General features: G+C 34.0%; 1 protein-coding gene across 6 annotated transcripts in view; it reads right to left on the bottom strand.

Annotated features, from left to right (window-relative positions):
- LOC102543080 (signal recognition particle subunit SRP54) overlaps window positions 1–14,072 on the bottom strand; it is a 67,695-nt gene that overhangs the window by 26,028 nt on the left and 27,595 nt on the right. For 5 of the 6 annotated variants that reach the window (XM_006212762.4, XM_072962934.1, XM_031678927.2 and 2 more), the window contains 5 exons: window positions 13,911–13,984; window positions 13,588–13,696; window positions 8,847–9,017; window positions 6,198–6,293; window positions 5,156–5,298 (listed from right to left, as the gene is read on the bottom strand). In XM_006212762.4, the coding sequence (XP_006212824.1) occupies window positions 5,207–5,298; window positions 6,198–6,293; window positions 8,847–9,017; window positions 13,588–13,696; window positions 13,911–13,984 (542 nt within the window). In that variant the 3' untranslated portion in view covers window positions 5,156–5,206. Of the gene's footprint in view, window positions 1–5,155; window positions 5,299–6,197; window positions 6,294–8,846; window positions 9,018–13,587; window positions 13,697–13,910; window positions 13,985–14,072 lie in introns of those variants that run through there. The other variant, XM_072962937.1, reaches the window with a different exon arrangement.

Below are 14,072 nucleotides of genomic sequence, written 5' to 3'. Positions count from 1 at the left end.
GTGACAGAGACGTGCCCTGAGGACCTCCAGGCCATGCTAAACTTCTGCTGAACTCTCTAAAATAAAATGTTGATATTGGCTACTTTGCCGTAAGGAAAGAACAATCCTGAGAACTGTACTTTCCCTGGACTAAAGAAACCATACCTTTCTCTAGTAATGGATGAAATATACTTGATAACCCAACTGTGTATATAGAACAATTTTACCTCCAACTCAAATTTTTGGTACAAAATGTGTAAGCAAGTTCTGCATGAACTTCCTCCTTTTCCTCATAAAAACCTCTACCCATTTTCTTCCAGTGGAACACTATTCTAGGTACCTCTGGTATCTGTGATTTCCTGAATTACAATTCTAAGACCTCAAATAAAATGCCTTTGGTTTCTTCCCCCCACCTCCCCAGCCATCATGGCCTTGGGTCAGCAATTTACTGCATACCAGGATAAGGTGAGGGCTCGAGGAGTGGCACAGGGCCCTCCACACCATTGGAACTAGCATCTGTGGCCACAGGAAGATGTCCAGGTTATTCTGACTCATAGTTCTCCCAGTCAGCTTCCAGTCCAAGGCAGCGGGGCAGCAACTCCAAGGAATCTGGGCTCCTAGAGGCCTGGAACTTAAGGAAGGCAATGATCTCCATCCCTGACACTGCTTCTAATGGTAACTGTTCTTCCCCAAACTCATAACATCACATACCAATCCAGCAAGGCCCAGCCACTTCAAGCTCAGAACTACACAGACCCCCATGTGGAGCAATTCCCACTCCATGCATCTCCCTTTGCCCTCCTCAGAAGCTCCTAGAATCTCAGGGCAATTGGAACACAGGCTCTGGGTCCTGTCCCTTCCTATTCTGTGACCAGCCTCCAGAGCCAAGGCCTCTCTAGGCATGGTTGCCACATCTATTACTAGGAGAGTAGAACCGGCTGTGGGCTCCTCACAGGGGTATCCTGCCTTTGGCTTTACAGTTAGTGCTTCTTACAGTAGACAAATACAATGAGAAGGAAACTGTAGAAAATGAAAGGACATGTCAACTGAAGGGTTTCACACTCCCCGTATTTCCTATCAAATGGAATGTCAAGAAACAAGCAGGTATTTCTTGCACCACTTCTGCCAGAAACAAAACTCTGAACCCCTTAATTGATTCCCGAAGTCAGAAATTATGGGCCCATGAATATATCCAGTAACAAGTCTTACCTCTTTTGGGCCACTGAGGAACAAATCTCCCTCATTCTATTATCAAATCACAAAAAGCAAGCAACCATGATTCCTAAATAATGCAGACAGGCAGACATTACATGGTCTCCTCAATGTAGATATGGGACTTTTCTCTGGAAGGTCACAAAACTTTGGCATATGTTGCTTACAAAAAATAGACCACACACACAAAAAAATACAGACCACAGTCAGAGAATATTACTCTCTTCTGCTTCCCATTAGAAGTCTTTGTGTCAGAGTAGTCTCAGGCCTCATGTAGGGGATTTTCTTAGTGTTAGACTCATCTAAATTATCCCTCCTACAAACATGTACTTCTTGACTATTTTTCCACTTATGAACCAACTGGTACCAAGGAGTCATGGTTTTAGACTAATGAGAGAACCCTTTAAAGCCAAATGAAGCTGAAGCTTTTCAAATGATGATCTGAACAAAGAGAAAGAAAAGCCATGAAAGTTGCAAACAGTAGCACAGGCATGCCAAACAGAAAAGCTTGTGTGGCACCACATTAATATCACCAAAGAAAATATGCCATATTACTAGCTTACAAGTTGTATTTTCATTTTAAAGGTATCCGAAAATTACCTTGTACTCAACATGCCCATATAACAGACAAGAGGTCAGTAGAGAGGGATAGGGCCTAGAGTCCTGGGTTAGCAATTACTCAACACTGAGCACAAATAAACTGCTACCTACCCCTAACGGCCAAGTGTTGGGGGGGGGAAAGCCACAGCAAAATTTCACAAGACATCAATAACTACTTTACAAAAATAACAAGCCAGACTATACAGGTGATCTAGAAGTAAAATTTAAATTAGTTCCCCAGTATCTGAGCTATAAATTCATCATGCCTGTAACTCATGGCTCACGAGCAAAGAAGGTATTAGGTTCAACTTTAATGCAGTAGCTTAACGTTCAGAACTTGGTTACTGGAGCTTAGAGCAGAATTTTGAAGATGACCCTTTCTAATCCAGTGAATGCCAGCAATGAACAGAATCATCTAGATTTCAGCTGTGATAATGGTTTTCTAGTTTTGAATATGATAACTTACTTGGCTTTTAAATAATTATTGCCAGGTTTTAAGGAAGACCAAAACTTACTTACATATAGTTGTTATTTAGCCATGGTTCTCCCTGACATAGTTTTTATTAGAGCTTATTCAAATTCCGTGGTTGCTATTTTTTTTATTATAATAAAATACTTGCTTTTACTGTATACACAATCATCAATCTGAAAGTCCTCACATTTATTTTAAATATTTTATCTCATTTTTTTACTCAAACATTTGTTTATATGTACTAGAGCTATGTGTAAAACAAATTAATTCAATTTTATTTTATATTATGGTTTACTTTTTAGACCCTTTACATTCACTGACATAAAGTATTAATATTATACTAATTTTACCAACATTATATGCATGATGAGACTTTAATCCTAGTAAATTTCCTGGTTTTATTACCTTCGGTATATCAGTATTTATTGATAATAATACACTTCTTTTTAGCTATATGCATTATACTTCTATGCAAGGTTAGTACAATATTACTGTATATCAGAACTTAGGACTTCTCACATTATAATTACAGTATTATTTGAACAGTATAATGGTTTATGTAACACACTTTAAAATCACTATTACTACCTATGAAAAGTACTTAATTTTTTCCAAAAAATTCCTCCTTAAATTGCAATGCAATGTGTATATATATATATACACACACACACACACCTTATATCCTATATGCCAACAAATATGACACTTCCAGAACACTGACATCAGGTTAAATTTTTAATTTGCCTTTTCTAGTTATTGTAGTTTGTTGATAATCTAAAAAAAAATTTTTAATGGAGGTATTGGGAATTGAACCCAGGACCTTATGCATACTAAGCAGGCATGCTAACACTGAGAGCTATAACCCCCCCACCCCACTGATAATTAATTTGTTTGTTTTTGCTTTAACATTACATAAGTATTGTAAGCACAAGAAATTATACTAGTTTTATGTTTGTACATATTTAAGTAACATTATAATAAAATCCAGGAAGAATACAATGTTATATAGTACTAGATTGAGTGCTAGCTCTAAGTTGAGAATAGGACAGATATCAAAAAGCTAAGGAACCAATTTTAACAATAGTGAAAAATAAAAGGAAATTTGTTCAAATTATTAAGGAATTTGATTTGATACAGTACTTGTGCTGTCAAAATACCAATACTTTGATAAAAACTTATGAAAACTGAAGGATAGCTTTTGTAACTAAAAAGATGCCAGGCTGAGGAATTAATGGAATCAGAATTTTAGAGAGCATCTCTAACTCCCCTTATTTTGTAGAAAAGGAAAGAGAAATGGAAGCTGAACTAGGTGTTCTGGACCTTTAGTTGTGTCCTTGGCCAGTGTTATTTTTGCTTCTGAAAAATATAATTTGCATCAAACACAAAAATACTAAAAACAATGCCCCAAACCATAAAGTCTGGACAACTGTCTCATTTCCTTTTTTGGTCAAAATGTAAAAGTGGTACCCCCAGGACAGAAATCACAAAAATGCATGCCGAGAAAAGATGGTATGCATCAGTTTAATAAGAAACTAATTTGAAGAACAATATTTTCTCTCATTGTCAAATTTCTATAGCTGGACCTCGCAATGACATTTTTGCAGAACACAAGATACACAATTTTTACAGGGTATACAAATATTCTATAGGGATGTTAAAGTTTTTACCTGGTGAAAATGATTTAGTGAGATATAAAATCTTTGCTTAAATAAACAAAAAGATCAGTTGCATTCCTTATGTAATTATTTTTTAAAGATACTTTGGCTATTAAGGTCTTTTTAAAACACTTGAATCATAAAAAAATTAATATTATAAAAACTAGCTATTTCTTTCACTGTCTTCCTACTACAAATCAACTCTGTGTTGAAGATCAGTTCATTCTAGTTCAAAATACACTGTTACACCATATCTATTATTTTCATGATGTCAGTAATAAGTAGGTATAATAATTATTCTAGTATTTTAAAATAATTCCACAACTTATTTAAAAGCTGTTGTTCTAAATGAAATGTGCAGCAATCCAAAGTGACCAACAACCAAATCAATCTTGTCATGGTCTCATTATTTTTAACATATTAGTGACAGCCTTATATCTACAATTATTTTCCCATTAGGAGGTCTATATATTAGCTATTATCATCAAAGAAAATCAATTTCTTCAAGCAGATTTTTGGTAACACAAAATTGGCTTTTCAAGAAAATCACATATTGCCATTAAGGCCTCAAAAATATGAGGTAAAAAATGCAAGCTATATACAAAACATTAAATTGTGAAATGTAACCAAATTCACAATTTCAATTTAAATGGCAGAGCTGTAAGATTTTCTATGGCAAAATTATCTTTATTATTCCAAAATAAGCAAAAATTCCTAATACTAATGGTTATGTTACTCTACCATATTTCTCAGTAAAGATATACTTCTGGAAATAGTTTTAAATATTGATTTTTCTTTCTGCCTTTTAATATTTATACACTGATAATTTTAAACCATAAAGAAAGTTAACAACCCCTTAACTTATAACGAGTTTGAAGTTTATTTTACAGCACTTTTATTGAGACATCATGTAACTACTGACCAGGACTGTTTACAAATGTAATGCTTGGCCTCTGAAACAATTAAAAACTTTTAAGTACTTAAATTTTACATCATGATTTGTTTAACTTAAGTGTTATGATGGTTGAAAACTAACAGAAGAAAATCTAAAGCAAAAAAATATAATGATTTCCACAAAAACCATATATTCCTCCCTTATGCCAAGGGAAGGGAGGGAAAAAGGAGAAAAGGAAAAAGAAGAGGAGTGGGGAAAAAGACGAGAAGAGAAAGAAAGAGGGCAAGATAGGCAAGAAAAATACTTTTTTTCCGTTTGCAAAAAGGAAGGAAACTCTTGAGGTCTCAGCAAATAATGTAATTAATCGAGTCAGTTTATATTAAGGCATCTTCTTTACATGTTATTGAATCCCATCATGCCTTTCATATTGCCAGCAGCACCCTGCTGAAACTGCCTCATCATTGACTGAAGTCCCGCCATACCACCTAGAATGAAAGAATAAAGTCAGATAATAAAGAAAACTGGAAACATGTTACTTTGGCCTAATAAACACTTGCGCTTCTAAAAAACATACTAGGTTCTGCCTGCAATCTGATGATCAGCCTTAAAAAACATAAAAATTTCCATTATCACTGGTATCCTCACCTATAAAACAGAATAAATAACTTACCTGGTCAAGTTATGAGGAATACATACTACATGAAGAGATCTTAGCAACCATACCTGTCACACAGTAGGAAGTCAATAAACCTAAACAAAATTTTTTTCCCTGGGAGGTCTGAGAATCTTGTAAACAGTAATCAATTGGGGCAGGGGTGGAGGGTAGTAATTTCATAGGACTTAAAGGAAGAAAAGAATTCAGCATAATTAAACATCCACAATATGTCCAGAACTGTACTAAATGCTTTCATATCTATTAGCTCATTTAATTACCACAATTTCCTGATGAGATATTATTTGTGACTTTATAGACAGGAAAAGTGAGGTTCAGAAAGTTTAAGGAACTTTTCACTGGTTACACAAGTAAAAGTGGAACTGGTTTTCAAAATCTTTAGATAATTCCAAAGTCTCACCATTGAAAATATCTAGATTCTAAACTAGGGCAGCAAAAGGTCACCAGAACAAGCATTAACAAATGACAATGAAGTATCTTACTAAAAAAAATCACAGACGGCAGCAGAGGAGTGAATAAAACCTCAGCTTATATAGCACTAATACAATCATTCATCTTACAAGTTAGATGGCCCTTTTTCTCAAATCATATATTGTTTGAACAGATTTTCATATCACAACAGAAGGCTTATTAAAACTCAACCCTGTATTATATATTATATTTATATAAACTAAACCATGTATTAGCAGCTGGCAACAACTTTGTATTTACCCATGTGATGAAGAACTCTTGGATCCATCATTTTGGCCATTTGTTGATTCAATTTTGCCATCTGTGACTGGCTCACATTCTTAGACATGTCACCACCTGAAAAAAAAAAGTTTTGAGTCAATATAGAACCTAATATAATCAGGGTATCATAGAAAGTTTAATGAATTGAATAAATATGAAAAAAACCCACCGTATAATCTTATCACTCTAACACAATTATTTCTATTTGTACATATTACCTTTTTTCTTGTCTTTCCCTTTTAATCTTTATCTCAATTACATACATATTTTTGAGAAAGAACAAATGAAATTCGATATTAAGGCACATTTAAGGGACTTTCTTAAGGGCTACGATTTTTGTTAACACTTATACCTGTGAATAAGTCATTATAAGCAAAACTGTATCCAGAGGTTATTAATAGTAAGCTATAACAACAATTGTTTAATAGTGCTATGGTAGAATGCTAATCAAAAAACTTTATGGATATGGGTTAACTGAGAAAGAGACTGGATTGCTGATAAATGGATATCATAGAGAAATTGAGGATTTGTATATATCTAAGAAGCTATTAAAAATAACAAAAAGCTTCAGAGAATAGAAAGAAAAATAATGCAATTCCATTTATCAATTTCTACACACTTAGTCAAAACTCCACAATAAAAAGGCAGCCACAGAAAGAGATACACTCTAGGGCAGAAGAGATAAGAGCATCCTGTAGAGAGTAACTGCTGTGCTTCTAAGAGACAGGAAGCCAAAGAGATCATTGATGCAACAGCAATGAATAAGTAGAGCTGCTTCAGCTAAACAGTTTATTTCAAAGGAACATTAACTCTGGTCCTTCTCAGGAACACTTGTGAAAATGCAAATCAAAGCCGACCCTGATTCTCTGATCAAAGCTGGCTAATCTGAATAAATTAAATGAATTAAGAACTATGAATGAAAGAAGACATATTTTTATAAAACATAATACAATCTGTGAAATTTTTTTCATACTTAATTTCTGTAAGATGTGAATTTTATGACCACTGGTGAACTGTTTTAAGAGTTTGTCTCTGAGGACTTAAAACTTCAAAAAATTATTAAGAGTTTGGTGTGACAAGGACGTGCACCTTGTCCACTGCTCACTTCATCTTGGTTGTGCCTTTACTGAGCAGTCAATGGACTGCTGGACTGATGGATCTGCAGTAGTTCAGTCAAGGACAGTCAGGTTTGTTTAGGAAAGATGTTAAACTGACTTAGTGTGTTTACAAATCACTATCTGAAATAGCATGTGATGTTAGGAATTATAACCAATTTTAAACATGTTTATCTAATGTTTCTCCCTTGTCACAAAAAAGAAAACAGGATATAGCAAGCAAGGAAAATAAGGAAACTGTCAAAGACAAAAGGTGATTAAAAAACTTATGGAAATATTCATCTTTTTTAAGAAAGTTATTCAGTGATATCTTTGGATGTTGCCTAATCAGTATTTCTTAAATAATAAATTCACTTTATAATAGTGTTTAAAATACAGGAAAAAAATTTTCAGAGAGGGCCAGGACAGCTGATTAACTCTCTGGAAGAAGCAAACTCATCTCTTTAACCTTACACAATACATAGCAAAATAAATTCTATGTGGGATAAAAAGTAAAACCTAAAAAATAAAAAAACCAAAATGAGTAAAAAAAAAAAAATAGGTGATTACACGGGGAAGGTTTTTATGAGTATAAAACAAATCAAATCAAAAAGCTAGACTGCATTAAAAATGAAAACTTCTGTTCATTAAAAATATAAATAATTATAAAAGGCAAATAAAACCTGGGGAAAATATTTATAAACATGATCCAAGGATTTTAAAGTTATTGCAAGGCAATAAGGGAAAAAATTAAGCAAATGGACAAAAAACCTAAACTAAGAGGGGATTCACAAAGGGAATTCAAACCAGTAAATGTACAAATAAATGTTAAACGTCAGTAATCTAAAAAACACATACTGAAAAAAATTTGACCATTAAATTGGAAATATTGAATTATTACAAAACTTATTCAGCATCTACCATGTTTCTGATCAAAACAGACAAAATCCCTGGCCTCACAGAAGACTGCACAGAAACTGATGTAAGAACTGATACTGATACAGAAGCAGATGAATCAGCTTAAACATCCAACAAAAAGGCATTGTGCTAATGAACAAAGACACATGCATAACTAGAATGGTACTCAGTGGTTAAAAGTTACATTTTGGAGAATACTTGACAATATGGAAAAAAAAGTCATGATGTATCAGAAGAAAACACTAATTATATCAAATGTTATTCTCTGGGGAATAAAGGTAATGGGTGTTTAAAATTTTTTTCTTATACTTTCTCATATTCTCTAAATTTTCTTTAATATATAGTATTAATATATATTAATATATTCTTTAATATATAGTAATATATATCCTCATAAAAATAAAGTCATTAAGTTTGTTTTTTTTAATTAGTGTTTATGATCTTAAATTTGAAAACTATAAATCACAGATCACATTATAAATCCTGGAAGTACTTATGAAATTCAGCAGTATATTTTCTAATATTGATCATATTCCCTAGCTTTAATTTTTAGTTTCTCAATTTCTTTCTTTCCTTTCAGTGTGTTAACTAATGATGAGTTTCTTATTTTTCTTACCTTTGAAAAGTCCTTTGATACCTCCCATCTTTTTTACCATCTGTGCAAATTTGGTATATTGTGTCAAAAGTTCTTGAACATCTCTCGTTGACACACCTGATCCTCTTGCTACTCTTTGGATTCTTCCTGGTTGCTTACTAAAAACCTTGGCACCATCAGTACTGTCAAGTTCTGCAGGCAAGGGCCAGTTACTTTGACTTACATACAATTAACATTCATTATCAAAGCAGTTATGTCCAAATATCTTATACACAGGAAAACAAATACAATGGTCAAACCACTACGAGATTTAACAAATGTTATCGTCTGCCAAGTTTGCATCTGATTTTAAAAAATTAAACATGGAATATAGTCAAAATAATATAATATTAACAAGCTATAAAAATAATAAAAAAATACACATGTCCTTACCCTACAATTTAAGTAAAATGAAGCATTCTGAAAAATCTTCTTTGAAAGCATGTCTACCCTTTCCATATCTCATATCTAACTGCACCTCAGAGTACATACCAGAGGTATAAGGTATATTTCAAAAAGGAAGAAAAGTGCTCACCTTAGCTCTAACTATTAACCTTTAAATCATAAATTTAGGCACATAAGCAAGTAGAAGTAGGTAGGTTCTCCCTATAATCAACTGAATAATAGTTTTATTTCCTATATAATCAATTACTACCAGTATTTTAATCTGTAACATAAAGAGTTAATTCCCTCCAGTGTTTCAATAACTCTTAGAATATGAGGTATACTTACGAAATTAGTTGCATAATCTCAGGAACAAAATGGCCTTTAGTTAAAATTTCTATCATGGGGGAAGGGTATAGCGCAAATGGCAGAGCGCATGCTCAGCACCCAAGAGGTCAGGGGTTCAATCCCCAGTACCTCCTCCGAGAGGAAATCAATGAAGAATCCTAATTACCTCCCCCACATTAAAAAAATATCTTTCTTTCATGTCTGCATTCTCTCTACAATATCCCCCAATAAGTGGTCACCTAGCCTGGATTTTAATAACCCCAGCAGATGACCTGCTATCTAAAATAAGGCAATCTATGCCATTCTATTATACCCATAATTATGGAAAATCTTTTCACATACTAAGATGAAGTATATTTGCCTGGCACTTCTTCCTATTTTGCACAGATGTCTCCTTGCCAGGCACAAAGAATGAGTTTTTCAAATGCTTAGAGCCACCAGATCTCCTGTGAATTTTCTCTAGGTGACAAATATCCAACTCTTATAACAAGGTTGAGCACCCCATTTATAATGCCGATTTCCTAAATACATCTTCTAATTTGTCTATGCGCTCTAAGCTTATGGTCCAGAAGTAAACTGAAATCAAGGTATTACCGACACAACACAAATAAAGATCAAATTACCTCATAATAAACTTACAGTCTGTTAAGACCTCTAAATCCATTTCATAAATGAAGCTTTTAAGCTACATCTTCGTAATAAAATATTTAGGAAATGTGTATCATATCCCTCCCAAGAGCTCAAATGGAGTGAGAGAAAGAAGACAAGCTAACAATGGCACACCCTGGTAATCAATAAGATAAGGGTGAAGCCAACAGCAGAAAGGAAGTGAGGAAAGGCTCCATGCTGGTGGTTCCCCTTTAACTGTGTAGTCCTGAGGGACAAGTATGAGTTAAGTACAGAAGAGAAAGGAGCAAGGGACATTCTAGGAAGCAGAACATAGATTCCTAGAATAAATACAGTTTTGTGTAGAAGGAACCAACCATGGATGAGAGCTGAGAAATTTAAGGGGTTACAAAAGTAGTAAGGACAAGACTCTAGCAGAATGTGTATGCCAGGCTTAGGAACGGAGAGTTCATCATGAGGACAATAAAGAGCCACTAAAAGATTCTGACTTCAGAATTGTTATGGTTAGAGAGCCCATTCTTGTGGCAGTGAGGAAGACAGATTAAAAAGAGGAGTGAAAAACAGAAAAGGAAATGTTAAGAGGCTCCTGCAGTAATCTAGGTCAGAAATGATGAGTGTATGAACTGATGCAGGTGATACAGACACACAGAGAAGAGAGAAGATATGGGAAATATTTAGGAAGTATAGCTCACTAAGTCTAAGATGATGTTAAGTTTCCTATATTCCATTTGAAGTAGAAAAATAGATAAAAATAGACTGTGATAAGTTAAATATGAATGTATATTGTAATACCTAGAGCAACTACTAAGAAAACTCTTCAAGAAGTATACTCAGAAACACTACAGATACATTAAAATAGAATACTAAATAATGTTCAAGCAATCCATAGGAAAGAAGACAAGAGAAAACAGAACAACAAAAATCAGAGTGAGCGGGGGGAGGGTATAGCTCAAGTGGTAGAGCGCTTGCTTAGCATGCATGAGGTCCTGGGTTCAAGCCCCAGTACCTCCTCTAAAAATAAATAAACCTAGTTACCTCCCCCCACCAAAATTAAATAAATAAATAAATAAATAAATAAATAAATAAATAAATAAAACAGAAAGCTAAAAAAAAAAAAAAAATCAGAGTGAGCAAAAGATAAAATGGCAGAATTAAAGCCTAATAATATATATATATTATATATAACATATTATCAGTTAAAAGAAATTATCAGAATTATTAAAAAAATCCAATTACACGCTATTGATATGAAACCCACTTCAAATATAATAATATAGGTAGGTTAAAGATAAAAGGATAGAAAAAGACATACAATGCAAACAACTAGTTAAAAGAAAGCTGGGGTGGTCATAAAGGAGCCAAGGGACAAAGGAGGACATTACATACATATTGATAAAAGTGTCAAGTCAATTCACTAAAAAGACATATCAATCCTAAATGTATATGTACCTCAGAAAACTTTCAAACATGTAATAGAGACATCTGTCCCCATTTAGTGAGCATCGAGAAGGGAAGTGATCCAGAGTATAGATTCTCAAGCCAGAAACCCAGCCTCTCCATTCCTCAGCTAGTGACCTTTGGTGGATTACTCAACTTCCCTGTATCCTGATATTTAAGAGTTACATCATAATGGATTCTGACCCCCAGAATTGTCCCTTAATGAGCTGTTGTGGGTTAATATATGTAAAGTGCTCAGGACAGTGCCTCAAGCAGAATAAACACTAGATAAGGCTGCAGTTATTATTAATTCTACATTCAAAACTTTTTGCAGTGTTGAAGATACAGAGATGAGAAACACAACCTTATCTGGGTTACTATGAAGACCTAGAGATCAGGAAAGAGGTAGAGACTACAAAAATTAATCAGGTAGTAGACAAAGCATAGATGTGGATGAATTATTCAACAAACATGAGCAGAAGGATAAGAAAAACTGGCTTGTAACAGAACCCTGTAGCATGTATTTATTTAAGAGGTTGGCTGAAGATAAGACCAGTGAAAGAGACTGAGTTAACAAGAAAGTTAAGGGTAAAGAGGGAGATGGTAATGGAAATCAAAGAAAAAGGCAGTTAATGTACACTGTTATAAAGCATCCACTGGAGTAGACCAGTAGGTTATTGGATCATCTAGTCCCCATTAGCTCACTCAAACAATATTTTCCCATAAGAAACATGTTTAGTGTGTCTTATAGATTCCTTCCATTTCTAAACTATCAAGATTTTTGATGGTAATAGATGATACATTCGACTAAATGCTATTGTGGCACATCTAGTGAGATGAAGTTGTTTTTCTTCATTCTTAACCTTTTATGCAGTGAATAAAATCAACAGACTTGATAATGTTGGGGGAAAAAAGGTTATTGGAAATCTCTGTATGATCTATTTCAGAGTAATGGTGGAGACAGAAGTCAGATTTCAGGAGTTTGAGAACACAAACCATTCCTTTAAGAACTTTGCCTGAAAAGAGAGGCAGAGTAAAAGCATGAGGGAGAAATAAAGCCCAGAAAAAGTGAACTTACAATTGTATGCTGATACGGAAAAAGTCAGTATACCGGTAAGGAGAGACTGGAGATATAGGAGAGAACTTTATTAATGAAGAGAGCTCCTCGAAAAAACTTGAAGAATGGTTTGTGGCTCTCACAATCTCATAGGTATGTTAGCCGAAGGCTGAAAGAATTCAATGCCAAAATCCTGTATTTCTTTGTAAATAAGGCCAGAGGTCAAGTAGTAAAGTAGAAGGCCTCCAAAATGGTGATAAATGTTTGGCCTACCCACTGGGTTGAATCAGAAAGGGTGCCAAAAAACTGGGAAAAAGATAAAGGGATCGTGGGACTAGAAATGCTCATGGGCTGAGGACTTGGAAATACAGGAGAGAGTGACAATCTAGGATTACAGAGATAGAGCAGTGTATTTGAGAAGACTGAAACCTTGAGAGTTTCAGGGCAAAATAAGTTTGTAAGCATTGCTGAAACTATACAGATTCCCAATTCATATTAGCATACTAGAGCTCTGAGAAGACATCATAAACTAACTAGTTTTTTTTTTATAAACTCAGCATTCTCCCAAATTCATTTGACTACAGAACTCCTCTTTTAAATTGTCTCTATCAACATCCTGAAGAACTAGTGTTCTCTCCACAGAACTCATTTGCAGAAGCACTGTACCAGACATTTCTCTCAATGATGAAATCAATCCAATAATCATAACCCTTTAAGCAAGAGCTTGCAAGCAGCTATAAATCTACCTAGCAATAATCCTTCAGTCTAAATGTTTCCCCATCTTGCCCATAAGAATACAGTGAAACTCTCAACTTGCACTTGCTGATATTTAGAACACTGTCCTTCAAGTCAAGTAATCTGCCATCTTACCTTGATCATTCATACTATCCATTATTGTCATTAATTTCTTTAGCCTTGCCATTGACTCTTGTTCATTTCCTTTGCTCATGAAATCTGTTCCAAAACCAGGGATCATCCCCTAAAACAAAAATATTTAAACATAAAACCAATAATAGCTTGAAATTAATGGTTCAAAATGTTCACATTTAACTAATGGCTTTAATATTGACACTAAGTTTTTAAAGTATCTATGTTTACCCAAATAATAAAAACAATTAAAGCAAGTGTATCTGCTCTTAGAAATTTTAACAAAATGAAAAGAGGTCAGAAAAAAACTTTTTAGAATAACTAACCAAGATCTGACTGAAGGGGCCCATTTTCATGATATTTTGAAATTGTTCATACATGTCTCGCAACGTAAACTGACCTGAAATACAATATAAATGATTAAGATATATTAGAGAACGAACATTTCCTTTCAATAAATACTAATATTTTCCTTAATCATGGGTTCA

The sequence above is a fragment of the Vicugna pacos genome, chromosome 6 (assembly GCF_048564905.1).
Source record: "Vicugna pacos chromosome 6, VicPac4, whole genome shotgun sequence".
NCBI lineage: Eukaryota > Metazoa > Chordata > Mammalia > Artiodactyla > Camelidae > Vicugna > Vicugna pacos.
The sequence above is the reverse complement of the archived record's forward strand: the minus strand, read 5'-3'. Positions and strand labels throughout refer to the sequence as shown.